General features: G+C 46.5%; 1 protein-coding gene across 1 annotated transcript; it reads left to right on the forward strand.

Moving 5' to 3' along the window:
* On the forward strand, positions 1–26,136 carry LOC126212756 (uncharacterized). The gene is made up of 3 exons (XM_049940163.1): positions 1–8; positions 955–1,163; positions 24,360–26,136. Exons 1-3 carry the CDS (start codon positions 1–3, stop codon positions 25,823–25,825), a joined length of 1,683 nt encoding a protein of 560 aa, XP_049796120.1. The 3' UTR covers positions 25,826–26,136.

Genomic DNA, 26,136 nt, shown 5'->3' on the forward strand with positions numbered 1-26,136 from the left:
ATGGAACAGTGTGTATTGTATTTCACCTCTCAGTTTTATTATGTGTACAGTTTAGTCAACACAAATGTGGACAACTTCATCTATAAGAAATTTTAACAAGTCATTCACATCCTTAACAGAAATATCACATGTTCACTCTCTTGCAATGCATGCGAAATTCTTCTTTAAGGCCGGCCGCGGAGGTCTAGCGGTTCTAGGCGCTCAGTCCGGAACCGCGCGACTGCTACGGTCACAGGTTCGAATCCTGCTTCGGGCATGGATGTGTGTGATGCCCTTAGGGTAGTTAGGTTTAAGTAGTTCTAAGTTCTAGGGGACTGATGACCACAGATGTTAAGTCCCATAGTGCTCAGAGCCATTTTCTTCTTTAAGGAAAAGACATATTCTGCGGCTAGTGCTGCACTTCTGCTGTTTAATGTGTCTAAAACCAGCTCAAAAGATATAGCAGCGCAGAACGGAGTGAATGATGTGCAAGAAATAGTTAAAAATCTGTATCTGACTTAAATGCTCTGAAATCTGAAGTTGATATCTCGATGTGCTAAAATGCTGAAAAACCAATGCGTCTGCGATTGTTTGCTGTGTTTCTGTGCTTCCTTTAAACAATATAAGCGCTGCAGTCATGGACTGTGCGGCTGGTCCCGACGGGGGTTCGAGTCCTCCCTCGGGCATGGGTGTGTGTGTTTGTCCTTAGGATAATTTAGGTTAAGTAGTGTGTAAGCATAGGGACTGATGACGTTAGCAGTTGAGTCCCATAGGATTTCATAGACATTTGAACATTTTAAACAATGTAAAAGTTCAAGGATTCAGTCCCAGTCCCAGTCTCACACACTGTTTTGATGTACCGGAACGTTTCTAATCCATTGCTGAGTGGAAGTCCAGTGTGGATACTTTTACATTCTTGCATACAGTGTACACGCTTGGTTTCTAACTATTAACCTCGCAGCTTGTGTGTTACAGGCGGCCGCTGCTGAGTGAACAACTGCTGCACCATCAGCCGTGGAACGTCTCCTTCCACGACGACTTCAGTGGGCTGTGCGAGCAGCGGCAGCCGGAAGCGTCGCAGATGTTCAGCCTCGCAGCCACACTGTACGCCTCCTACCGTGTCTACTGGTACACCGCAGCCGTGTTCATGGATAGGTCCTACGAATTTAGTTTCAAGCCTGTGGGTAAGTTCAATACTGGGACCGCTCCACTTCACGCTTATCCACTGCCGACTGCCCAATTATGCGAGGAATGAGGTTCAAATGTCCTCCTCAATATATACACTCCTGGAAATGGAAAAAAGAACACATTGACACCGGTGTGTCAGACCCACCATACTTGCTTCGGACACTGCGAGAGGGCTGTACAAGCAATTATCACACGCACGGCACAGCGGACACACCAGGAACCGCGGTGTTGGCCGTCGAATGGCGCTAGCTGCGCAGCATTTGTGCACCGCCGCCGTCAGTGTCAGCCAGTTTGCCGTGGCATACGGAGCTCCATCGCAGTCTTTAACACTGGTAGCATGCCGCGACAGCGTGGACGTGAACCGTATGTGCAGTTGACGGACTTTGAGCGAGGGCGTATAGTGGGCATGCGGGAGGCCGGGTGGACGTACCGCCGAATTGCTCAACACGTGGGGCTTGAGGTCTCCACAGTACATCGATGTTGTCGCCAGTGGTCGGCGGAAGGTGCACGTGCCCGTCGACCTGGGACCGGACCGCAGCGACGCACGGATGCACGCCAAGACCGTAGGATCCTACGCAGTGCCGTAGGGGACCGCACCGCCACTTCCCAGCAAATTAGGGACACTGTTGCTCCTGGGGTATCGGCGAGGACCATTCGCAACCGTCTCCATGAAGCTGGGCTACGGTCCCGCACACCGTTAGGCCGTCTTCTGCTCACGCCCCAACATCGTGCAGCCCACCTCCAGTGGTGTCGCGACAGGCGTGAATGGAGGGACGAATGGAGACGTGTCGTCTTCAGCGATGAGAGTCGCTTCTGCCTTGGTGCCAATGATGGTCGTATGCGTGTTTGGCGCCGTGCAGGTGAGCGCCACAATCAGGACTGCATACGACCGAGGCACACAGGGCCAACACCCGGCATCATGGTGTGGGGAGCGATCTCCTACACTGGCCGTACACCACTGGTGATCGTCGAGGGGACACTGAATAGTGCACGGTACATCCAAACCGTCATCGAACCCATCGTTCTACCATTCCTAGACCGGCAAGGGAACTTGCTGTTCCAACAGGACAATGCACGTCCGCATGTATCCCGTGCCACCCAACGTGCTCTAGAAGGTGTAAGTCAACTACCCTGGCCAGCAAGATCTCCGGATCTGTCCCCCATTGAGCATGTTTGGGACTGGATGAAGCGTCGTCTCACGCGGTCTGCAAGTCCAGCACGAACGCTGGTCCAACTGAGGCGCCAGGTGGAAATGGCATGGCAAGCCGTTCCACAGGACTACATCCAGCATCTCTACGATCGTCTCCATGGGAGAATAGCAGCCTGCATTGCTGCGAAAGGTGGATATACACTGTACTAGTGCCGACATTGTGCATGCTCTGTTGCCTGTGTCTATGTGCCTGTGGTTCTGTCAGTGTGATCATGTGATGTATCTGGCCCCAGGAATGTGTCAATAAAGTTTCCCCTTCCTGGGACAATGAATTCACGGTGTTCTTATTTCAATTTCCAGGAGTGTAGTTTTAGATCCTACGTGATTTTCTATGTCTCGCAAGATGCTCTTTCCAGAGTCAGTGTCCGCAGCTCGTGGTCGTGCTGCAGCGTTCTCGCTTCCCACGCCCGGGTTCCCGGGTTCGATTCCCGGCGGGGTCAGGGATTTTCTCTGCCTCGTGATAACTGGGTGTTGTGTGATGTCCTTAGGTTATTTAGGTTTAAGTAGTTCTAAGTTCTAGGGGACTGATGACCATAGATGTTAAGTCCGATAGTGCTCAGAGCCATTTGAACCATAGCCAACCAGAGTAAGTTTTTCGACTCCTTGGTAACTGTCCATCTGGACCTGTTACAAGGTAACTACTTCATATAAACTATGGAATGCTTAGAGAAGAATAAAAGGAGCAAATTTTTATGCGACACAGATGTCACAGGTGCACTCTCTACGCGCTCGTGGTCCGTGAATGTTGCGACGCTACTGATGTTCAGAGACTGTGTGATGTTTTAGAGATGTTACTCGAGTGCAAACCCGCCAGGTTAGCCGAGAGCGATAATGCGCTGCTTGCTTCCTGGACTCGGATAGGCGCGCCGGCCCGGGATCGATTAACGACGAGAGCCGGTGTGCTCGCCAGCCTGGATGTGCTTTTAGGCGGTTTTCCACATCCCACTAGGTGAATACTGCGCTCGTTCCCACTTCCCACCTCAGTTACAAGACTCGCAGAAATCTGAAACACGTTCGCACTATTTCACGGTTTACACTAGACGCCGACAGCTGGGGGTACACTATTTCTGTCCCAAGGGGTACAGCGTGGTGACAGGAACGGCATCCAGCCACCGTCTGGAGCTAACATAGTAACAACCCAGACCTGGCGGTAGCTGGTGCGGGATTCGGACACAACAACAACAAGTGCGAGCTGGGTGCTAATGATTGTATAACACACTCGAAACAAGTGGGTGTTTCACAAATAGTGCTTGCAGCCTCAGCCTAGCAGGCAGCTAGCTCACCTGGAGTGTCAGCCAGTGCCTGGTACACCGAACAACTCGTCTCCCTCCCGTAGGAGGCCCGCAACATCTCTAAAAGAGTATTCATCCCTCAGCAGACTGAACACCATCAGTGGAGGTGCAACATTTGAGTCACATAAAAAAGTGTTCCTTTTTATCTTCTCTAAACACTCTAACATGTAGTTTTTTTCAGAGCCAGTATAAGGCTTGCTTTGAAAACAGCTGTTGGTTTGTGTAAAATAACGACTACTGACAAACTAATTTTTTTATTAATACTGTAACTGGTGTAGTGTTCTAAATTTCTCTCTAGTATGAAATTGTTCGTATTTACTAATTTTATTTGACGAATAATACACTATGCGATCAAAAGTACCCGGACACCCCCTAAAACAAACGTTTCTCATATTAGGTGCAATGTGCTGCCACCTACTGCCAGGTACTCCATATCAGCGACCTCAGCAGTCATTAGACATCGTGAGAGAGCAGAATGGGGCGCTCCGCAAAAATCGCGGACTTCGAACGTGGTCAGGTGATTGGCTGTCACTTGTGTCATACGTCTGTACATGAAATTTCCACACTCCTAAACATCCCTAAGTCCACTGTTTCCGATGTGATAGTGAAGTGGAAACGTGAAGGGACATGTACAGCACAAAAGCGTACAGGTCGACCTCGTGTTTTGACTGACAGAGACCGCCGACATTTGTAGAGGGTCGTAATGTGTAATAGGCAGACATCTATCCAGACCATCACACGCAAATTCGAGACTGCATCCGGATCCACTGCAAGTACTATCACAGTTAGGCGGGAGGTGAGAAAACTTGGATTTTGTGTTCGAGCGGCTACTCATAAGCCAGACATCACGCCAGTAAATGACAAACGACGCCTCGCTTGGTGTAAGGAGCGTAAACATTGGACGAGTGAACAGTGGAAAAACGTTGTGTGGAGTGACGAATCACGGTACACAATGTGGCCATCCGATGGCAGGGTGAGAGTATGGCGAATGCCCGGTGAACGTCATCTGCCAGCGTGTATAGAGCCAACAGTAAAATTCGGAGGCGGTGGTGTTACGGTGTGGTCGTGTTTTGCGTGGCACTATCACAGCTCAGGCCTACATTGATGTTTCAAGCACCTTTTTGCTTCGCGCTGTTGAAGAGCAATTCAGAGATGGCGATTACATCTTTCGACGTTATCGAGCACGTGTACCTGTGGCAGAGTGGTTACACGACAGTAACATCCCTGTAATGGACTGGCCTGCACAGAGTCCTGACCTGAATCTTTGGGATGTTTTGGAACGCCGACTTCGTGCCAGGCCTCACCGACCGAGATTGATACGGCTCCTTAGTACAGCAGTCCAAGAAGAATGGGCTGCCATTCCCCAAGAAACCTTCCAGCACCTGATTGAACGTATACCTGCGAGAGTGGAAGCTGTCATCTACGCTAAGGGTGGGCCAACTACATACTGAATTCCAGCATTACCGATGTTGGGCGCCACGAACTTTTAAGTCATTTTCAGCCAGGTGTCCGGATACTTTTGGTCACATAGTGTATTTCGATTTGTAACTTAAGTTAACTGGACAGGATAAACTGTTAACATTATTCTTACAAATAGTTTTTACTATGGACTGTAGTAGGACTGAGGAAACTCTGTACTTTCAGCAATGGCACCTGCCTGATAAATAATTCTATTTTTTTTTAATTTATTGTTTTATTCTTGTTGCTAGACTTTATCTCCTACTCGATCGTTCCATCTGCCTGTCGTGCACCAGATTTGAAAGAAGTTGTAATTGTTCATTTCGCTCTTTGTAACTGCCTGATAGGTTCTTGCTCAGTATGGAGCAAATCAATTTAAATGAAATGATTGGGGTGGGGGAGGGGTAGGGGGGGAGGGACAGCGAGTTTGTGCTCTCTCCACGGGAAAATTAATGATGCCTACCGGTGTCGCTCTTGACCGCTTCAGACAATCGGATTGGTATTAAAGTGACTAATTAAGAAACATGATCAGCAAGTGTTACAACAGATAAAGAAGTAAGTTATCATAAGAATATGCTTATATTAGAACCAGGAACTCTAATACTGCAAAGACCGGCCTTTACAAAATTTCGGCTGTCGACAATAATTTACAGCTGACTCATGAGCATAATAATGGCGCATAAACGGAAATACTCATTGTTAGCAAATTACTAAACAAGAAGACGTGTTGGGGAATGAGGCACACTTGCCCCATTTGTTGCTAGACTGTGCAGCTCTCTGCAGCATGTGTATAATTACGACTGAAACTGTAATGGACGCAGAGGATAAATGTGTGAGCTGAAGTTATGTTTCAATTCCTTGGAATGCTAGCGAGTAGCGACAAGATATTATAGAGTGAGTACCGACGACACCTCACAGAGGTTTGGACAACTGGCAGTTTATCTGGCAGCTAACTTCAAGCCCGACATTGAAGACATCTTCAGGGCAAAGCTGTCGTGATAATCCATAGAGATCGGAGAGATCGTGGCAGTTCGGTCGAGATAACAAAAGAAGGGGAGGGGGGGGGGGGAGGAATCTCTTCTGAGCACGTGGCAATGTTGGATTGCGGCATCCAGCAGGTTGCCGTCGCCGCTTTAAAACCGTGGCTCTTTACTTCCGGCTGCTTTACGCATCACTGTCCAGCAGAATCGTAACGAGAGTAGGCGGCAAGTCCCTGAGCCAAATTCGGAAACCTTTTATCACATACGAGTGACCGACCCCACAAACCCTATGACGTCAAAAATTAGGACTAATTTCAACTGCTGCCAATGGCAGCGGCCACCATGTACCTGCCGGTACACAGAAAGCTGATAATGCCTTCATCCCTCAGAGGTTTTCCGTCCTGCCTGGGTGGCAAGTGGCGCAAGGAATGACATTTTCTGCATCAGGGCGCCTCTTTGAAAATTAGATTCTAATGGCTTTCACTATTCGGAAAAAATTATGTTATCACACGATGGTCGTATCAAAAATCAGATTCAGGAACGTTGTTCTCCGGTATTTAAGGAATCTGGCCCCGACTGTCACTTTACTCTCTGTTTTTCCTATAAGGGGGAATATACAAATCAAAAAAAAGTTTTGCATCACCTCGGTTCCGAGAGTTCCGGACCTGTACAGAAAACTGGAATAGAGATAAACATAAACATCATGTCCGCCCTTTTTATTGCTCATGAACACTACACATTGCATATTGTACCACCATACAGCGAGACCTTCAGGGGTGGTGGTCCAGATTGCTGTACACACCGGTACCTCTAATACCCAGTAGCATCCACAAGTTCATCAAGGTACTGTTGGTCCAGATTATCCCACTCCTCAACGGCGATTCCCTCAGATTGGTTGGTGGGTCACGTCCTCCATAAATACCCCTTTTAAATCTATCCCAGGCATATTCGATAGGGTTCATGTCTGGAGAACATGCTGGCCACTACAGTCGAGCGATGTCGTTATCCTGAAGGAAGTGATTCGCAAGATGTGCACGATGGGGGCGCGAATTGTCGTCCATCAACACGAATGCCTCGCCGATATGCTGCCAATATGGTTGTCTTATCGGTCGGAGGATGGCATCACATATCGTACAGCCGTTACGCCGCCTTCCATGACCACAAGCGGCGTACGTGAGCCCCACATAATGCCACCCCAAAACAGCAGGGAACCTCCGCCTTGCTTCACTCGCTGGACAGTGTGTCTAAGGCGTTCAGCCTGACTGGGTTGCCTCCCTCCAAACACGTCTCCGACGATTGTCTGGTTGAAGGCATATGCGACACAAATCGGTGAAGAGAACGTGATGCCAATCCTGAGCGGTCCATTCGGCATGCTGTTGGGCCCATCTGTACCGCGCTGCACGGTGTCGTGGTTGCAAAGATGGACCTCGCCATGGACGTCAGGAGTGAAGTTGCGCATCATGCAACCTATTACGCACAGTTTGAGTCGTAACACGACGTCCTCTGGCTGCATGAAAAGCATTTTCCAACATGGTGGCGTTGGTGTCAGGGCTCCTCCGAGCCATAATCCGTAGGCAGCGGTCATCCACCGCAGTAGTAGCCCTCGGGCAGCCTGAGCGAGGCATGTCATCGACAGTTCCTGTCCGAACAACATCGCTTTGGTTGACTCCGAGACACCTGGACACTTCCTTTGTTGAGAGCCCTTCCTGGCACAAAGTAACAATGCGGACGCGATCGAACCGCGGTATTGACCGTCTAGGCACGGTTGAACTACAGACAACACGAGCCGTGTACCTCCTTCCTGGTGGAATGACTGGAACATCGTCTTTTGACTCCCTCCGTCTAGTAGGCGCTGCTCATGCATGGTTTTTTACATCTTTGGGCGGGTTCAGTGACGTCTCTGAACAGTCAAAGGGTCTGTGTCTTTGATGCAATATCCACAGTCAACGTCTATCTTCAGAATTTCTGGGAACTGGGGTGATGCAAAACTTTCTTTGGTGTGTTTATTTCCCCAGTAATGGGAGGGGGGATGGGAGCTCGAAGTTGCTCATCACCAGGCCTTGTGTCAGTGTCCTTCATTAAATTACCTCTCCTCAGTGTGTCATGGCACGTGGGCCTGTGACACTGTTGAAGGTAACGTATGTGGTGTCGACGATGATCGCCAGTGGCAAATCGTCAGTCGACCGCCACAGAGGTGTTGTACGCCTAAGCTGCATTGCCAGGCGTCCATGAGAAAGAAACAGAAAGCCACTCCTCCTGTAGTTTCGAGGCGCGACATAGGACAGTGCAAGGACAATACCCAGTTGCGTGGAGGAAGATAAGCGTTTCTCCCTGCTTACATGCGCAGAGGACTCTCAATTTCTTTCTCGTATCTTGGACTACCTACACACTCCCAGCGTACAACAGACTCAAAAATGGTTCAAATGTCTCTGAGCACTATGGGACTTAACATCTGTGGTCATCAGTCCCCTAGAACGTAGAACTACTTAAACCTAAGTAACCTAAGGACATCACACACATCCATGCCCGAGGCAGAATTCGAACCTGCAACCGTAGCGGTCACGCGGTTCCAGACTGAAGCGCATAGAACCACTCGGCCACACCGGCCGGCACAACAGACTCAAATTAAGAAAGCAGCAAACTGGACATACGTGGGTATTCCATCATTCAACCATCCTTTGTACTTGGAAAAACCCGCTGAATGAGGCGGTGTTGTGGTAAGCTGATGGTTCCAAACTCGATTTTCGATCAAAATTTCGTTTCTCTGTGATGTCCCTAAGCAGCTTAAGGTGAATGATACGATGGTTCCTTTGGATGAATGCAGCTGTCTTGCTTCCCCATATTTCCCAATTCTAGCTTATGCTCTGTCTCTAATGGCTCTGTCATCAACAGGACGTTAGCCCCTAATCTTGTTTCTTCCTTCGTCTTTCCAAAATCCTGTTCATGTCTTACTTCCACCAATATAGCCTGGATCTCTGCCCTCTCACAATTTTGCCATTCCTTACAGTCTTAGAACACGATGCACTCTGTATCGTCTTCCTCCTCTCACACGCAACCTCTGCTAACTAATTACATTGCCTTCTCTTCTGAAGTTCCTCTATCTTTGTCACAAAGTGTATACGTTCCATAAACTTGGGGATCAAAAGCAGATTTTTCTCCCCAATCCCATGCATACCTTCTGCGCCTCTACTAACATACCCACCCGCCATCTGCGCTCCTTGCGTATCCTATTCCAGCGAAACTTGAGCTGGATGCTTCTTCCTGTTCCAGAATAGTATGTTGACACCCATCCAACCAGCTATAATCCTTGCGTTTATATCCCTTCAATATATAGAGGTTCCCGCTTCCAGCCTCCTGGCCACCATAATCCCTCCCTCACACCTCCCTCTTCCCACATCAACTTATCAATCTTACTTCCCAGCCCATTCCAACACCTCGTAATGCATACACCCTTTCTGGCCTGCACCTGCATCATACTGTATTACCCTCATAGCATTTATTGGAACCTGACTCCCAATGACTTGCCAGAAGCACTAGCTTTATCTTCACCATAGCACCATCATCAACTTCAACATCTGTGTGTTTGTTTAGAGACGATATGCCTTTTGTTTTTCATTCAAACAATAAAAAACTATACAGGCATTTTTAACCTCGATAGGCTGAAGAGCAGCAACTTGTGTGCAGCTTGCCCACCACTCCATCATGTGGTGGGAGTGAAATGAATGACAAAGAAATTGAAGTGTCTACGACAAAGCCGTGTATCCGGCCTTTCACAGAATCTGTGTATAGGAATCGTAGTGTGTCTACACTTGCGCTCAACACGCCAATGAACTATGTACATTGGCTTGTGTACAAGCCTATACTTCTGTCTACCCTGAGAAGGAGACCTCACTGGACGTGAGGCCATTTTCTAGGATGGCCTACGGCTGTGTGTCTGAGAGGGACTGAGAGTGTAATATTTGTTTTTACATTTACACATATTTTCCAAATCGGGCCATCCCTTAACCTTATTAATATCAGCACTAGTTTCTGGTTTACAATAGGTTACAAATTTAAATCGGTTCCTTCTACTATATTTTCTCCATGGAACGTCTGATGATCGTTCCGGCTTCAAACTAAATGGCCCTAACTTATTACTACATGCTAAACGTACTTTTTCCAAAGCACCCTGATCTTCAAAAATCTTTTTGTTAGCTCTGTCATCTAGTGTTAGTCTTTCAACCCTTACATTGATTCTATACACATATGTTACTATCTTATTAATAATAACAGAATCATATTTATTAGAAAAGAACTTAAATTCATCGGTAATGTCATAGTGTTTTAGAGTCGTAAAGTTCTGTGCGTTTTCATCATGTTTCTCTACAGCTCCCATCTTGCCATATTCAAAGCGCACTCCATCTGATTGTGTGTATTCCGTACGCCACTTGCACATTCGTCCAAAATACGGCCTAGTCAGAAGATTCCGACGGCGTATCCAACGCCTGGGGCGTGCACGGCGAAACCGGCTCATCATCCTCGTCCGACGAAATGCATATAATCTCTTCCTCGGCCTCCACGTCCGACGTGTCCGACGCCATTTCCTCCTTAACATTAAGACAATGTATTGTGTGGCAATCGGCATGTATAACAGTTAGACGTGATATCAAGGCTTCATCGCCAATATTAAAATCATTTGACACAAAGATAACAAGTCCACGATGTTTTATAACAAGACCTGGTTTGTTCTTTACATTAACAGTGACAGGTCTGCCCTCGACTATTCGCTTTAAAATAGATGCATATGGCCGCCATCGCAACCAATCAAACTCTTCAAATTATATTACATTATGTATTCGAGGGTCATATCCACCAAATCCGAATTCGGAACAAAATGGCATATAAACATGTTGTTTCCTAGTCAATACCTTTTCTATAAGAGTGGATTTGCCAATATTTGTGTCTCCGTGGAGGTATAACTGTCTCTTACGTACCACTTTGGACCGAAAGGCCTCCATTATACCAGCGGACCACGCGGCCCGCCCAGCCATTATATGTTAGATGACACTCGGTTAAGGAACGTGCGACACACTTCTTTCCCTGAAATGATTCAAAATACTTTTCTATAAAACGTACACGGGACCAATTATTCACTAGAAATGGATCTGTGTAGTCTATAAATTCGGTACGTTCGGCCCAGCGGCGCAGTATCATTCTTCTTTGATTTATGCTGTGGAAGTGAGTGGTGCTCGAGAAAAACGACTATCAGGACTTCTCAGAAGGCAAAAGCTAAAGCTGTCCTCAAGCTGAAGCTTGGTTAGGCCACTGCAGTGCTTCGCCAACCATGCTCCTACTGCAGGTTGTGGTCATTGGCCATCTTCCTACTTTTGAACTAAATTAGCCAGTTACTTATTGTGGGCCACAGTTAATTATTGGACCTCTGAACCATTCTGCAGTTCCGACATTTTCGACTTCGATAAATCAGTGTCAGAGGTAAAAGGCGTAATAAGTGACAGAAGGAATGTCGGGAGCAATCTGTGAATCCCACATCTCTCGAGTTCTAATCCCACATTCATCCACTGAGCAACTGAGCCACATGTGCCCCAATTGCATTTATTGCTGCATTATTATCGTCACAAAAGGTGCGTGTGAGATGATGTAGTACTTTTACATTTCTGTGCGTGTTTTTGAATATTAAGAGTAAACCGTTCATTGTGGTAAAGATATTTCCTAAATCTTCAGCTACTGTAGTTTGTTGTGCTTTTCCTCGACATTCTCGCACTAACGAAACAAACTGGTGACAAATCTGCTCCGTCACTTGTCTTAAATCTGCGTCATGGGGATCACTACGTTAGGGGACAAAAGTGAAATATCAGAAAGACGAGAATTCAGCCTGCATCCTCTTTCATTGTACAGCATGTCCCAATGTCCCCATAGAGTTATGTCAAAAGAGCATGTTCCCTGTTGAGGTACTTAGATATGAAAAGTAAGTGTCCAGCGGATACACAGAGAGCTATGTGTCTCCATGTCTCCCTAGCATATTTGCTTATCGGCCTTGTAATTCTGCTTAGAAAGGCTTCCTGTACACTTGCGTCAATTTTCTATTGATCTTTTAACGTTGAGCCACATGGAACTTAATTTATCTTCATATTGAGTTACTAGGTTGTTCTTGTGGTCTTCCGTCCTGAGACGTTTGATGCAGCTCTCCATGCTGCTCTATCCCGTGCAATCTACTTCATCTCCCAGTACTTACTGCAACCTACATCCTTCTGAATCCGCTTACTGTATTCATCTCTTGGTCTCCCTCTACGATTTTTACCCTCCACGCTGCCCTCCAATACTAAATTTGTGATCCTCTGATGCCTCAGAACGTGTCCTACCAACCGATCCCTTCTTCTAGTCAAGTTGTGCCACAAACTTCTCTTCTCTCCAATCCTATTCAATACCTCCTCATTAGTTATGTGATCTACTAATCTAATCTGTAGCACCACATTTCGAAAGCTTCTATTCTCTTCTTTTCCAAACTATTTATCGTCCAGGTTTCAATTCCACACATGGCTACACTCCATACAAATACTTTCAGAAACGCCTTCCTGGCACTTAAATCTATACTCGATGTCAACAAATTTCTTTTCTTCAGAAACGCTTTCCTTTCCATTGCCAGTCTACATTTTATATCCTCTGTACTTCGACCATCATCAGTTATTTTGATCCCCAAATAGCAAAACTCCTTTACTATTTTAAGTGTCTCACTTCCTAATCTAATTCCCTCAGCACACTGTCCATTCCGTTCAACTGCTCTTCCAAGTCCTTTGCTGTCTCTGACAGAATTACAATGTCATCGGCGAACCTCAAAGTTTTTATTTCTTCTCCATGGATTTTAATACCTAGTCCGAATTTTTCTTTTGTTTCTTTTACTGCTTGCTCAATATACAGATTGAACAACATCGGGGAGAGGCTACAACCCTGTCTTACTCCCTTCCCAACCACTGCTTCCCTTTCATGTCCCTCGACTCTTATAAATGCCATCTGCTTTCTGTACAAATTGTAAATAGCCTTTCGCTCCCTGTATTTTACACCTACCACCTTCAGAATTTGAAAGAGAGTATTCCAGTCAACATTGTGAAAAGCTTTCTCTAGGTCTACAAATCCTAGAAACGGAGGTTTGCCTTTTCTTAATCTAGCTTCCATAATAAGTCGTGAGGTCAGTATAGCCTCACGTGTTCCCATATTTCTACGGAATCCAAACTGATCTTCCCCGAGGTCGGCTTCTAAATGGTTCAAATGGCTCTGAGCACTATGGGACTTAACATAGAACTTAGAACTACTTAAACCGAATTAACCTAAGAACATCACACACATCCATGCGCGAGGCAGGATTCGAACCTGCGACCGTAGCGGTCACGCGGTTCCAGACTGAAGCGCCTAGAACCGCACGGCCACACAGGCCGGCCGGCTTCTACCAGTTATCCAATATATACTATTCATTGTTAAATATTTACTGTGTGTTAGGAAGCACAGAGACATCAGGCTACTGGCCTACCTTTTGTTCTATTCCTTTGATAGCCGGCCGGGTTGGCTAGCGGTTCTAGGCGCTACGGTCTGGAACCGCGCGACCGCTACGGGCGCAGCTTCGATTCCTGCCTCGGGCATGGATGTGTGTGATGCCCTTAGGTTAGTTAGGTTTAAGTAGTTCTAAGTTCTATTGGACTGATGACCACAGCAGTTAAGTCCCATACTGCTCAGAGCCATTTGAAGCCATTCCTTTGATATATGTTTATTTAATTTGTTTATGTATTTAATAATGTGTCTTAGAGCGTGTTTACGGTCCAGCCGAAGGAATGTTTAATTAATTTCCAGTTATTCAGATGTAGATCCAGTATTTCGAATGTGTTTGATTATGTTTGTGTGGGTGCGTTGGCTTGAAGACATGACGGGAGCGCTCTAGCCAATGACAGCGCTCGTGAGTGGGGAGACTGGATGAAAGCCGGAGAAGAGCATCGTTTCGAGAGAGGTCAGGGGGGCGTGAGGAACAGTACGGCACGGGACAGGGGAGGTGCTGGACGTAACGGTTGCGAGGAAGGACTTGGAGTGTGGAGCGGTTTGTGCGTCGTCGCGGCAGATAGAAATACACTCCTGGAAATTGAAATAAGAACACCGTGAATTCATTGTCCCAGGAAGGGGAAACTTTATTGACACATTCCTGGGGTCAGATACATCACATGATCACACTGACAGAACCACAGGCACATAGACACAGGAAACAGAGCGCCGGCCGAAGTGGCCGTGCGGTTAAAGGCGCTGCAGTCTGGAACCGCAAGACCGCTACGGTCGCAGGTTCGAATCCTGCCTCGGGCATGGATGTTTGTGATGTCCTTAGGTTAGTTAGGTTTAACTAGTTCTAAGTTCTAGGGGACTAATAACCTCAGCAGTTGAGTCCCATAGTGCTCAGAGCCAACCAGGAAACAGAGCATGCACAATGTCGGCACTAGTACAGTGTATATCCACCCCTCGCAGCAATGCAGGCTGCTATTCTCCCATGGAGACGATCGTAGAGATGCTGGATGTAGACCTGTGGAACGGCTTGCCATGCCATTTCCACCTGGCGCCTCAGTTGGACCAGCGTTCGTGCTGGACGTGCAGACCGCGTGAGACGACGCTTCATCCAGTCCCAAACATGCTCAATGGGGGACAGATCCGGAGATCTTGCTGGCCAGGGTAGTTGACTTACACCTTCTAGAGCACGTTGGGTGGCACGGGATACATGCGGACGTGCATTGTCCTGTTGGAACAGCAAGTTCCCTTGCCGGTCTAGGAATGGTAGAACGATGGGTTCGATGACGGTTTGGATGTACCGTGCACTATTCAGTGTCCCCTCGACGATCACCAGTGGTGTACGGCCAGTGTAGGAGATCGCTCCCCACACCATGATGCCAGGTGTTGGCCCTGTGTGCCTCGGTCGTATGCAGTCCTGATTGTGGCGCTCACCTGCACGGCGCCAAACACGCATACGACCATCATTGGCACCGAGGCAGAAGCGACTCTCATCGCTGAAGACGACACGTCTCCATTCGTCCCTCCATTCACGCCTGTCGCGACACCACTGGAGGCGGGCTGCACGATGTTGGGGCGTGAGCGGAAGACGGCCTAACGGTGTGCGGGACCGTAGCCCAGCTTCATGGAGACGGTTGCGAATGGTCCTCGCCGATACCCCAGGAGCAACAGTGTCCCTAATTTGCTGGGAAGTGGCGGCGCGGTCCCCTACGGCACTGCGTAGGATCCTACGGTCTTGGCGTGCATCCGTGCGTCGTTGCGGTCCGGTCCCAGGTCGACGGGCACGTGCACCTTCCGCCGACCACTGGCGACAACATCGATGTACTGTGGAGACCTCACGCCCCACGTGTTGAGCAATTCGGCGGTACGTCCACCCGGCCTCCCTTTGCCCACTATACGCCCTCGCACAAAGTCCGTCAACTGCACATACGGTTCACGTCCACGCTGTCGCGGCATGCTACCAGTGTTAAAGACTGCGATGGAGCTGCGTAGCCGGCCGGAGTGGCCGTGCGGTTAAAGGCGCTGCAGCCTGGAACCGCAAGACCGCCACGGTCGCAGGTTCGAATCCTGCCTCGGGCATGGATGTTTGTGATGTCCTTAGGTTAGTTAGGTTTAACTAGTTCTAAGTTCTAGGGGACTAATGACCTCAGCAGTTGAGTCCCATAGTGCTCAGAGCCATTTGAACCATTTGAGCTGCGTATGCCACGGCAAACTGGCTGACACTGACGGCGGCGGTGCACAAATGCTGCGCAGCTAGCGCCATTCGACGGCCAACACCGCGGTTCCTGGTGTGTCCGCTGTGCCGTGCGTGTGATCATTGCTTGTACAGCCCTCTCGCAGTGTCCGGAGCAAGTATGGTGGGTCTGACACACCGGTGTCAATGTGTTCTTTTTTCCATTTCCAGGAGTGTACTTTGGAGTGCGGACTTGTGAACTTGTGAGATTTCCGTGGCCTCTACATTGAAGACGTAGTGTGCGTTTCGAAGTGAATATCTCTCGAGCTATGTTCTTGCTCATAACTAATTACGTAAAGTAGGAATCTATTGTTTCCCCGTAATTCAACTAGTATTTTATTTAATATCTGGACCATCGACACCAGTAAGTGTTTTGCAGAAATATACCGCATTCTCAAAAGTACTTGTACTGCCGTACTCATCATTTAAAGTCATTAAGATAGTATCTGCAGATTTTATTTAACTGCATTCTTTCATTTCTAAATGTCTTCGTTACGTTCAAAATTCGCAGTTGCCGAGTGATAGGATCCTTCCACCATTCGATTCATGCTATATTCATATTGTATACTGTAGACTCAGCAGTATTTGGCCTGTAATGCGGCAACTACGTATCCCAGCCCCTAGACAACGAAACCAGCCAAAACTTTAATGGCTCAAATGGCTCTATGAGAACATTTGAGGTCATCAGTCCCCTAGAACTTAGAACTACTTAAACCTAACTAACCTAAGGACATCACACACATCCAAGCCCGAGGTAGGGTTCGAACCTGCGACCGTAGCGGTTACGCGGTTCCAGACAAAAAGCGCCTAGAACCGCACGGCCACGCCGGCCGGCTCAAAACTTCAATGTTTCACCTCTGAGTCAGAGGGTACGTAGTTGAGGGCTACACCCCATCACACCACATCATTCCATTTTCTCTTTTGAAAGCCCGCACGTGGACTCCTTTACAACTCTTGCTGATAATGGGCATTTTCCTTAGACAAGAAAACAATATTTCTCCCGTGCAAACTGCGATGTATGGCACATTTATCAGTAAACAAGACTCTTGAGCGAGGCACGGCGGAAGTTGTCACAACGAAGTACGGTAGGTCACAAATCGTTGCTCCACACCATTGTCAGATAATTCAGTAACAAACGTCGGCCGAAATCATTTCGTATTCAAATTTTTTTTCAGAGTGGTCGTGCGCTGTTGACCAAGATACTCGGAAGTTCCAACTCCCCTTTTGCGAATGGATTTCGCTGGAGACTGCTCATCTGATTAAGAGACGGTGGCACACCTTTCCTCTCACGCTTTATTGCTTCCAATACGTTGCTTGTCTTTCAGACAGCCTGAAAAAACAGGACATTTATCTCAATCAGGCAGGGCTACTTTATGACGTGAAGTGTGGCAAACGGTCTCATCAGAACTTTCATAGTTTTTCCTATCTGTCGAAGTTCATGCACCCACAAATCCGCCACTAATCTCTCATTTACAATATAACTGTTGCTCCATGGGGTCGGAACTCAAGGACTGCAGTGCTGAAACAAAAATACAATACCGATAACATTCTTTTTTGCCAGCTTCAAAGAATGAATAACAATAAAACCTGTCTGCAGCTCGTGGTCTTGCGGTAGCGTTCTCGCATCCCGCGCACGGGGTCCCGTGTTCGATTCCCGGCGCGGTCAGGGATTTTCCCTGCCTCGAGAGGACTGGCTGTTGTTGTATCGTCTTCATCATCATTCATCCCCATTACGGACGGAGGAGGGCAATGGCAAACCACCTCCGCTAGGACCTCGCCTAGTACGGCGTTGTTGGTCTCCCGCATCGTCCCCTGCGCTCCTAGGAGTATGGGGCCTCCTCACCATCAACAATAAAACCTATATATTTCCTCATTTTTATTAAGTCAATAACGATACACGGATTTCTTCGACACCTTGTAGATGAAACAGACTTGCATAGTAAAAATGACATCTGTTTACATAGTTCTCGGTAACTGAACCTGGATAATGTAGGTTGAAACGGTCCTATAGTCCCCTTTCATTATCATTTTATTTGCTTTCCAGTGCACTTTCACCCCACACTACTGGCCATTAAAATTGCAACACCAAGAAGAAATGCAGATGATAAACGGATATTTATTGGACAAATATACAGGGTTATTACAAATGATTGAAGCGATTTCACAGCTCTACAATAACTTTATTATTTGAGATATTTTCACAATGCTTTGCACACAGATACAAAAACTCAAAAAGTTTTTTTAGGCATTCACAAATGTTTGATATGTGCCCCTTTAGTGATTCGGCAGACATCAAGCCGATAATCAAGTTCCTCCCACACTCGGTGCAGCATGTCCCTATCAATGAGTTCGAAAGCATCGTTGATGCGAGCTCGCAGTTCTGGCACGTTTCTTGGTAGAGGAGGTTTAAACACTTCACCATTAAGAAAAAATTTTGCTTCATCACTGAAAACAAGTTTCGCACTGAACGCATCCTCTTCCATGAGCTGTTGCAACCGCGCCGAAACTCAAAGCGTTTGACTTTGTCATCGGGTGTCAGGGCTTGTAGCAATTGTAAACGGTAAGGCTTCTCCTTTAGCCTTTTCTGTAAAATTTTCCAAACCGTCGGCTGTGGTACGTTTAGCTCCCTGCTTGCTTTATTCGTCGACTTCTGCGGGCTACGCGTGAAACTTGCCCGCACGCGTTCAACCGTTTCTTCGCTCACTGCAGGCCGACCCGTCGATTTCCCCTTACAGAGGCATCCAGAAGCTTTAAACTGCGCATACCATCGCCGAATGGAGTTAGCAGTTGGTGGATCTTTGTTGAACTTCGTCCTGAAGTGTCGTTGCACTGTTATGACTGACTGATGTGAGTGCATTTCAAGCACGACGTACGCTTTCCCGGCTCCTGTCGCCATTTTGTCTCACTGCGCTCTCGAGCGCTCTGGCGGCAGAAACCTGAAGTGCGGCTTCAGCTGAACAAAACTTTATGAGTTTTTCTACGTATCTGTAGTGTGTCGTGACCATATGTCAATGAATGGAGCTACAGTGAATTTATGAAATCGCTTCAATCATTTGTAATAGCCCTGTACTATACCAGAACTGATATGTGATTACATTTGCACGCAATTTGAGTGCATAGATCCTGAGAAATCAGTACCCAGAACAACCACCTCTGGCCGTAATAACGGCCTTGATACGCCTGGACATTGAGTGAAACAGAGCTTGGATGGCGTGTACAGGTACAGCTGCCCATGCAGCTTCACACGATACCACAGTTCATCAAGAGTAGTGACTGGCGTATTGTGACGAGCCAGTTGCTCGGCCACCATTGACCAGACGTTTTCAATTGGTGAGAGATCTGGAGAATGTGCTAGCCAGGGCAGCAGTCGAACATTTTCTGTATTCAGAAAGGCCCGTACAGGAGCTACAACATGCAGTCGTGTATTATCCCGCTGAAATGTAGGGTTTCGCAGGGATCGAATGAAGGGTAGAAAGACGGGTCGTGACACATCTGAAATGTGACGTCCATTGTTCAAAGTGCCGTCAATGCGAACAAGAGGTGACCGAGACGTGTAACGAATGACACCCCATACCATCACGCCGGTACACCCGATGTCGCCAAACACGGATGCGACCATCGTGATGCTGTAAACAGAACCTGGATTCATCCGAAAAAACGAGATTTTGCCATTCGTGCACCCAGGGTCGTCGTGGAGACACCATCGCAGGCGCTCCTGTCTGTGATGCAGCGTCAAGGGTAACCGCAGCCACGGTCTCCGAGCTGATAGCCCGTGCTGCTGCAAACGTCGTCGAACTGTTCGTACAGATGGTTGTCGTCTTGCAAACGTCCCCATCTGTTGACTTAGGGATCGAGACGTGGCTGCACGATCCGTTACAGCCGTGCGGATAAGATGCCTGTCGTCTCGACTGCTAGTGATACGAGGCCGTTGGGATCCAGTATGGCGTTCCGTATTACCCTCCTGAACCCACCGATTCCATATTCTGCTAACAGTCATTGGATCTCGACCAACACGAACAGCAATGTCGCGATACGATGAACCGCAATCGCGATAGGCTACAATACGACCTTTATCAAAGTGGGAAACGTGGTGGTACGCATTTCTCCTTACACGAGGGATCACAACAACGTTTCACCAGGCAACGCTGGTCAACTACTGTTTGTGTATGAGGAGAAATCGGTTGGAAACTTTCCTCATGTCAGCACGTTGTAGGTGTCGCCACCGGCGCCAGCCTTGTGTGAATGCTCTGAAAAGCTAATCATTTGCATATCACAGCCTCTTCTTTCTTCCTGTCGGTTAAATTTCGCGTCTGTAGCACGTCATCTTTGTGGTGTAGCAATTTTAATGGCAATTAGTGTACATTACAATTCGGGTTTTTTCGTTGCTAAATTTCGCACCGGAGGAGACTGAGCTATGATTCAGTCTAGCCACAGGTCTTCCATATTATTTTTTTTTTTGTATGTAACCCAACTCACGAGTATGATTCCATAAAATGTTTATCCCTTGTTCTCCTCTTCCAAAACTCCATGGCATGCGTGAGTGAATGAATGTGGGTGTGTTTCATTTTGCTGTACGGCGGTTTAGTCTGCTGCAGAGAATCAGTCCTACAGAATGGCCAACCCTTGTAGTTTACAGGTAGGCAATGAGGCTTGTTCGCTTCGTGTGAAAGTTGCCGGTGTTAAGTTGGTGGTGGAAGCACCATGTGTGGACTTTCCTGGTCACGGAGTCGTGTGGGAGAAGTTTTGGTGTGAGATGGGCAGTTGATTCGAGATCTCCGAGGGCCTGCAGCCGAGGTCTCTTCGAAGAAGCGTGAGTCGAACTAACCGCGTGGCGCGTTGTCTCATAGCGAGAGGGGAGCTTTTAGCTTTTGACCTCGCGCTTTGTCTTATAGAGATTGTTTTGCTGGGTCGCAGCAAGGAATGCAAGACTTTTACATACTTTCAGTTTGATTCCTAATGGCAGACTTTGGTTCGTAAGAAGAACGTAACACATAGGTGTTGCATATGTTGAAGGGATCTCGCGTAGGAATTGCGCCTCCGTTCATTGTGAATGTTTTGTGTGCCCGCGACTGCGTGTGCATACATTCTAATCTTTCCCGAGTCTTGATAATTTTTGCCTCTTTGTGAATTTTCCTTGTTTCATTGCTATATGTCCGTCGGAAACCGTCCACGTGGGTTACTATTAGAGTTTGTAGGGCCTCTGCCATTACCCTTCGTCTATTCAAATGTGTCGTCTGTAAAATGTTAATTGCTCGCGTTTGCGTGGTTTAATGTTGCTAAAATTTGGCCATCATACGTACAAATTGTCTCTCCATGAACCACGTGGCCACACGAGTTAACTGTGAGCCTAACTCTCTCGTGTGGCAACGGCCTTGCCGCAGTGGATGCACCGATTCCCGTGAGATCACCGAAGTTAAGCGCTGTCGGGCGTGGTCGGCACTTGGATGGGTGACCATCCGGGCCACCATACTCTGTTACCATTTCTCGGGGTGCACTCAGCCTCGTGATTCCAATTGAGGAGCTACTCGACCGAATAGTAGCGGTTCCAGTCGAGGAAAACCATCGTAACGACGAGAGCGGTGTGCTGACCACACGCCCCTCCTATCCACATCACCTGAGGATGACACGGCGGTCGGGTGGTCCCGGTGGGCCAGTTTTGGCCTTGAGACGGAGTGCTAACTCTCCTGTGACCCCCTGTCTCTGTCCTAGAGTTTACGTATTGCTCTGATTTTGGAATATTAAATACCGGGTGATCAAAAAGTCAGTATAAATTTGAAAACTGAATAAATCACGGAATAATGTAGATAGAGGGGTACAAATTGACACACATGCTTGTAATGACATGGGGTTTTATTAGCACCAAAAAAATACAAAAGTTCAAAAAATGTCCGAGAGATAGCGCTTCATCTGATCAGAATAGCAATAATTAGCATAACAAAGTAAGACAAAGCAAAGATGATGTTCTTTACATGAAATGCTCAATATGTCCACCATCTTTCCTCAACAATAGCCGTAGTCGAGGAATAATGTTGCGAACAGCACTGTAAAGCATGTCCTGAGTTATGGTGAGGCATTGGCGTCGGATGTTGTCTTTCAGCATCCCTAGAGATGTCGGTCGATCACGGTACACTTGCGACTTCAGGTAACCCCAAAGCCAATAATCGCACGGACTGAGGTCTGGGGACCTGGGAGACAAAGCATGACGAAAGTGGCGGCTGAGCACACGATCATCACCAAACGACGCGCGCACAAGAGAGCTTTCACGCGTCTAGCAATACTTTTTTTTTTTTTTTTTTTGTTCTAATAAAACCCCATGTCATTCCAACCATGTGTGTCAATTTTTACCTCTCTACCTAGATTATTCCGTGGTTTATTAAGTTTTCAAATTTATACTGAGTTTTAGATCACCCGGTATACCCTGTCTGGATTATTCAGTTGTATTTGTGGTTTGTGATTTCATGTTAAGTGCGTAAGCATCTATGTGTAGCCTTCGTTGAGGCTGTTTCTCCAAACCGAGGTTCAAGTTTAAATGCAACCGTGATACTCAGATTTACTCTTTTATTTAATCATTTCTCAATACAGCGGAACAAACCTCCTAGCTTCGTTGCATGTTGGTGTTGGGGCCGTCCTTGCTGTTCTTTGAGTGAATCTGGGTCTTACTGCGAGTATTAAACCTTTCCCGTCTCCCTCTAATTACGACCGCGATTCTAAATTAAGAGATTCTGTTGTGAATCGTATAGCGTATCACAAGCAATCTTTTGCAGTTACCAGGCAACAGCAGTTATGTAGATGTCTTATATAAATGACTTAAGAAATAAATAATTTTGTTTCAAGTCTTATCCAGTGTACCGAAGCCATGTCTCCTTTACCTAAGCCATTTACCTGTAGTTTCCTTATGAGCCCATCCATAGCGTTTCCATGCAAAGAGGTCCCATAATTAGTGCTCCCATTTTATTAAAGAGAAATTCTTTAGAATAGATCTTGCTCTCAGGAATGTTGCTGCAAGCTGCTCTTATTCACAGTGTTCACACACTTTTTACTTTATTTTAATATTTGATTCATCTGACCAATCCCTGTATCATATTATTAATTACTCCAACCGAGAAATAATTTTTAGAGCTCAGAAGCGAATAGTAAGAGTAATGTGTAGTGTAAATCCAAGAACATCATGTCGAAACCTATTCAGAGAAATGGGCATACTAACCACAGCTTCTCAGTATATTTATTCCCTAATGAAATTTGTTGTAAATAATATGTCCCTTTTTCCAACTAACTGCAAAGTACACAGTATCACTACTAGGAATAAGAACAATATACATAAAGATTTAAAATCACTCACTCTTGCCCAGAAAGGAGTCCAGTATTCAGCAGCACATATTTTCAGTAAGATACCAGCAACCATTAAGAGTTTAGTTTCAGACAAGGCACAATTTAAACATAATTTCAAAGAATATTTGGTGGCCAAATCCTTCTATTCCATCCTTGAATTTCTCAACAAGTGTACTAGACCATTTTAATGAAAATTTATTATACTTTAATTTTTGACAATACTTGGTTGTAACTACCTACTGTGTGAATTATGATGTATGAAAAGCAGATATGAGTCTTAAGTCTGTAAATATTGGAAGTTTAATTTTAAATCTTGTACATAATTTGACTATTCTTAACTGAGGATCATTCAAATGAATAGTTTACTTTAATTTTTGACAACACTTGATTGTAATAGCCAAGTAGGTATCTATTGTGTGAATGATGGACGTGTGAAAAGCAGATAGTAGTCTTTAGTCTGTAAATAGTGGAAGTTTAATTTTAAATCTTGTACGTAATTTGACTATTCTTAACTGAGGATCATTCAAATGAATAGTTTACTTTAATTTTTGACAATACTTGGTTGTAATAGCCAAGTAACTAGCTGCTGTGTGAATGATGGATTTAATGGAAGCAGAAGTAAGTACTAAACCTGTAAATATTAGAAGTTTAATTCTAATTCATGTATATAATTTTACTGTTTATTGACTGAGGATTATTGAAATTAATGAAACTCTCAAGTTTTTCTAATTTCATCTTTATAATGTGTTTATCTGACATGTTCCACACCCAGGAGGATCCCCTCTTTTGTGGGTCTATGGAATGAATAATTAATCTAATCTAAACATCCCATTCTTTATGCATGTTCTTTTATGAGTTTTTGTTATGACTAAATTAATTAATTTTCTAATTCAGTCGAAGTTCTCGTTTGCCGTGTGGCTAGAGTTGGTGGCGACCCAATATTTTACTTTGATTTTAATGTCAGATAGCATTTCCATTTGCGTGAGGATGTTTTATCCATCAGGATATAGCTCAGGGCTCCACTCATTTCACAAAAGCCACTTAAGTGCACATCACTTACAAGGTAAACGATGCTGAAACTTATCACCCAGAGGGGAGTTTGGGTCGAGCTGCCTGCAGTGTATGGGCACCACCTACTTGTAGTAATTTTTTTGCAGACGAGGAGTGGCAGTTGGAAGACAGAAGCAACACCACCCTCTCCGTGGACACTGACTGCGTGCAGGTGTTGATGAACGCCCTGGACAGCCCCACGTGTCCACTGGATGACCTGCCAGTGGAAGCCGTCAGCCAGCGCTTGCAGTGCCGTGCGCAGCTGTGGGACGACATGGTGCAGCGGTCGCCCCACATACCCGTCACCAGCTACCTGGCCTACACGCAGAGGGTGAACGTCAACCTCTGCCTGCTGGCCTGGATGGCTGTCAACTCGTTTGGCATTTGTCAGGACGTCCCATTTAGTATCATGCAATCAGTGCACGATGCTCGCTGCTACTTCGATAGTCCTGACGATCAATCGTGTCTGCAGTCGAACGCTACAGATGCCATCTGCTCTGTTTCCAGAGCTGTTCTGTTGCTGAAGTGTCAAGACTTTTTCTTCTTTAAGCCTTCCAATAGTTGTCGGGTCCTTTTTTATCTATTTAGAGACGTCCCATTGACGTATTCTATGCTAACAGAACAGTCACTGGCCTACAAAGCCACTTTGAACAACGCCACCTTGAGATACAAGGATTTCAAAATTGACAGTTTAAAGTATTTAGAAATCTCACTTATAGTGATAAACATTATTTTCCGCTTTTCGACTGCCGGAGTGTACCTGTACCTTCCACCGTTACGTAACCTGCCTGGAAAGATATTCTTGTCCTTTCAGATCACTGGCATAATCCAGGTCCTGTGTTCTGAGGTCGTGTACCGTATGGCAGGTTTCCCTGACTTACCTACAGCAGTGCTGATAGACGGCGCCCTCACACTTCTCAGCTGTATCTGGCTGAACATATTCTGCTACGAGATGTACGCCTGTGTTCGTCATCTCAGGCTTCCTAACGACATACTACCTGCCGAACTAAGCCAGTTATTCTGTCGCCAAGTCCTGTTGGCGTTAATACCGTGGAGTATAGTATGTGTAGCAGCTGTTGCATTGGAAAAGACCAGTAGACACTACCTGATCCACAGTCGTATACTAGTCCTTGCGGGGATTTCAATCTCAGTCACTTTCAATTTGGTTTGTCTCGGACTGGTCGGATACATGTACCTACGTACTCGGTATTTCATGCGGCGACTCAAAATTGTTGGTAACAATAAATTTGCCTCAAAGAAGCAATGTCTTTATATGTCAGTTAAGGCCGTTATCTTAAGCGGACTAGGCATTATAATTAGGATCGGGTTCCACCAGGCTCAGGGGGTGGCGCAGTTTGTGTACTACGTACACCTTGGTACGATGGTGCAAGGACCGGTGCTGTTCGTCTGCTTCATCTGCAACGGAACGACGCTCCCCGTGCTGAAGGAGCGGATACTCGTGTGGTGGAGCCCGACCAGCGCCCTAACAGGCCCGGAGCTGTGCTCCGCAGCTGAGAGGAACCTGGCCAGGAGGAACAACGAACAGACCGTGGTTGCAGAATCCTCGCTGTAGCTTCACTGTCTTCACACCAGAGTGCACTAAGGCCAGCAGTGAAAATGGAATCTACCTGATATGACGACATTAAATGTGATATCGTACAGCCAGTACTTCTCTTTCCTACTGTCTACTTCATTTATAACTGTGGGCTTGCTTGTAAATGGTAGCCTCTGTCTACATATTCTAATGCTCTGAGGGCACTTACTAAAACGCATTGTGTACCCTAACACACACAAACACACATACATACATACCAGGTGATCAAAAAGTCAGTATAAATATGAAAACTGAATAAATCACGGAATAATGTAGATAGAGAGATACAA

The sequence above is a fragment of the Schistocerca nitens genome, chromosome 11 (genome assembly GCF_023898315.1).
Source record: "Schistocerca nitens isolate TAMUIC-IGC-003100 chromosome 11, iqSchNite1.1, whole genome shotgun sequence".
NCBI classification, from domain to species: domain Eukaryota; kingdom Metazoa; phylum Arthropoda; class Insecta; order Orthoptera; family Acrididae; genus Schistocerca; species Schistocerca nitens.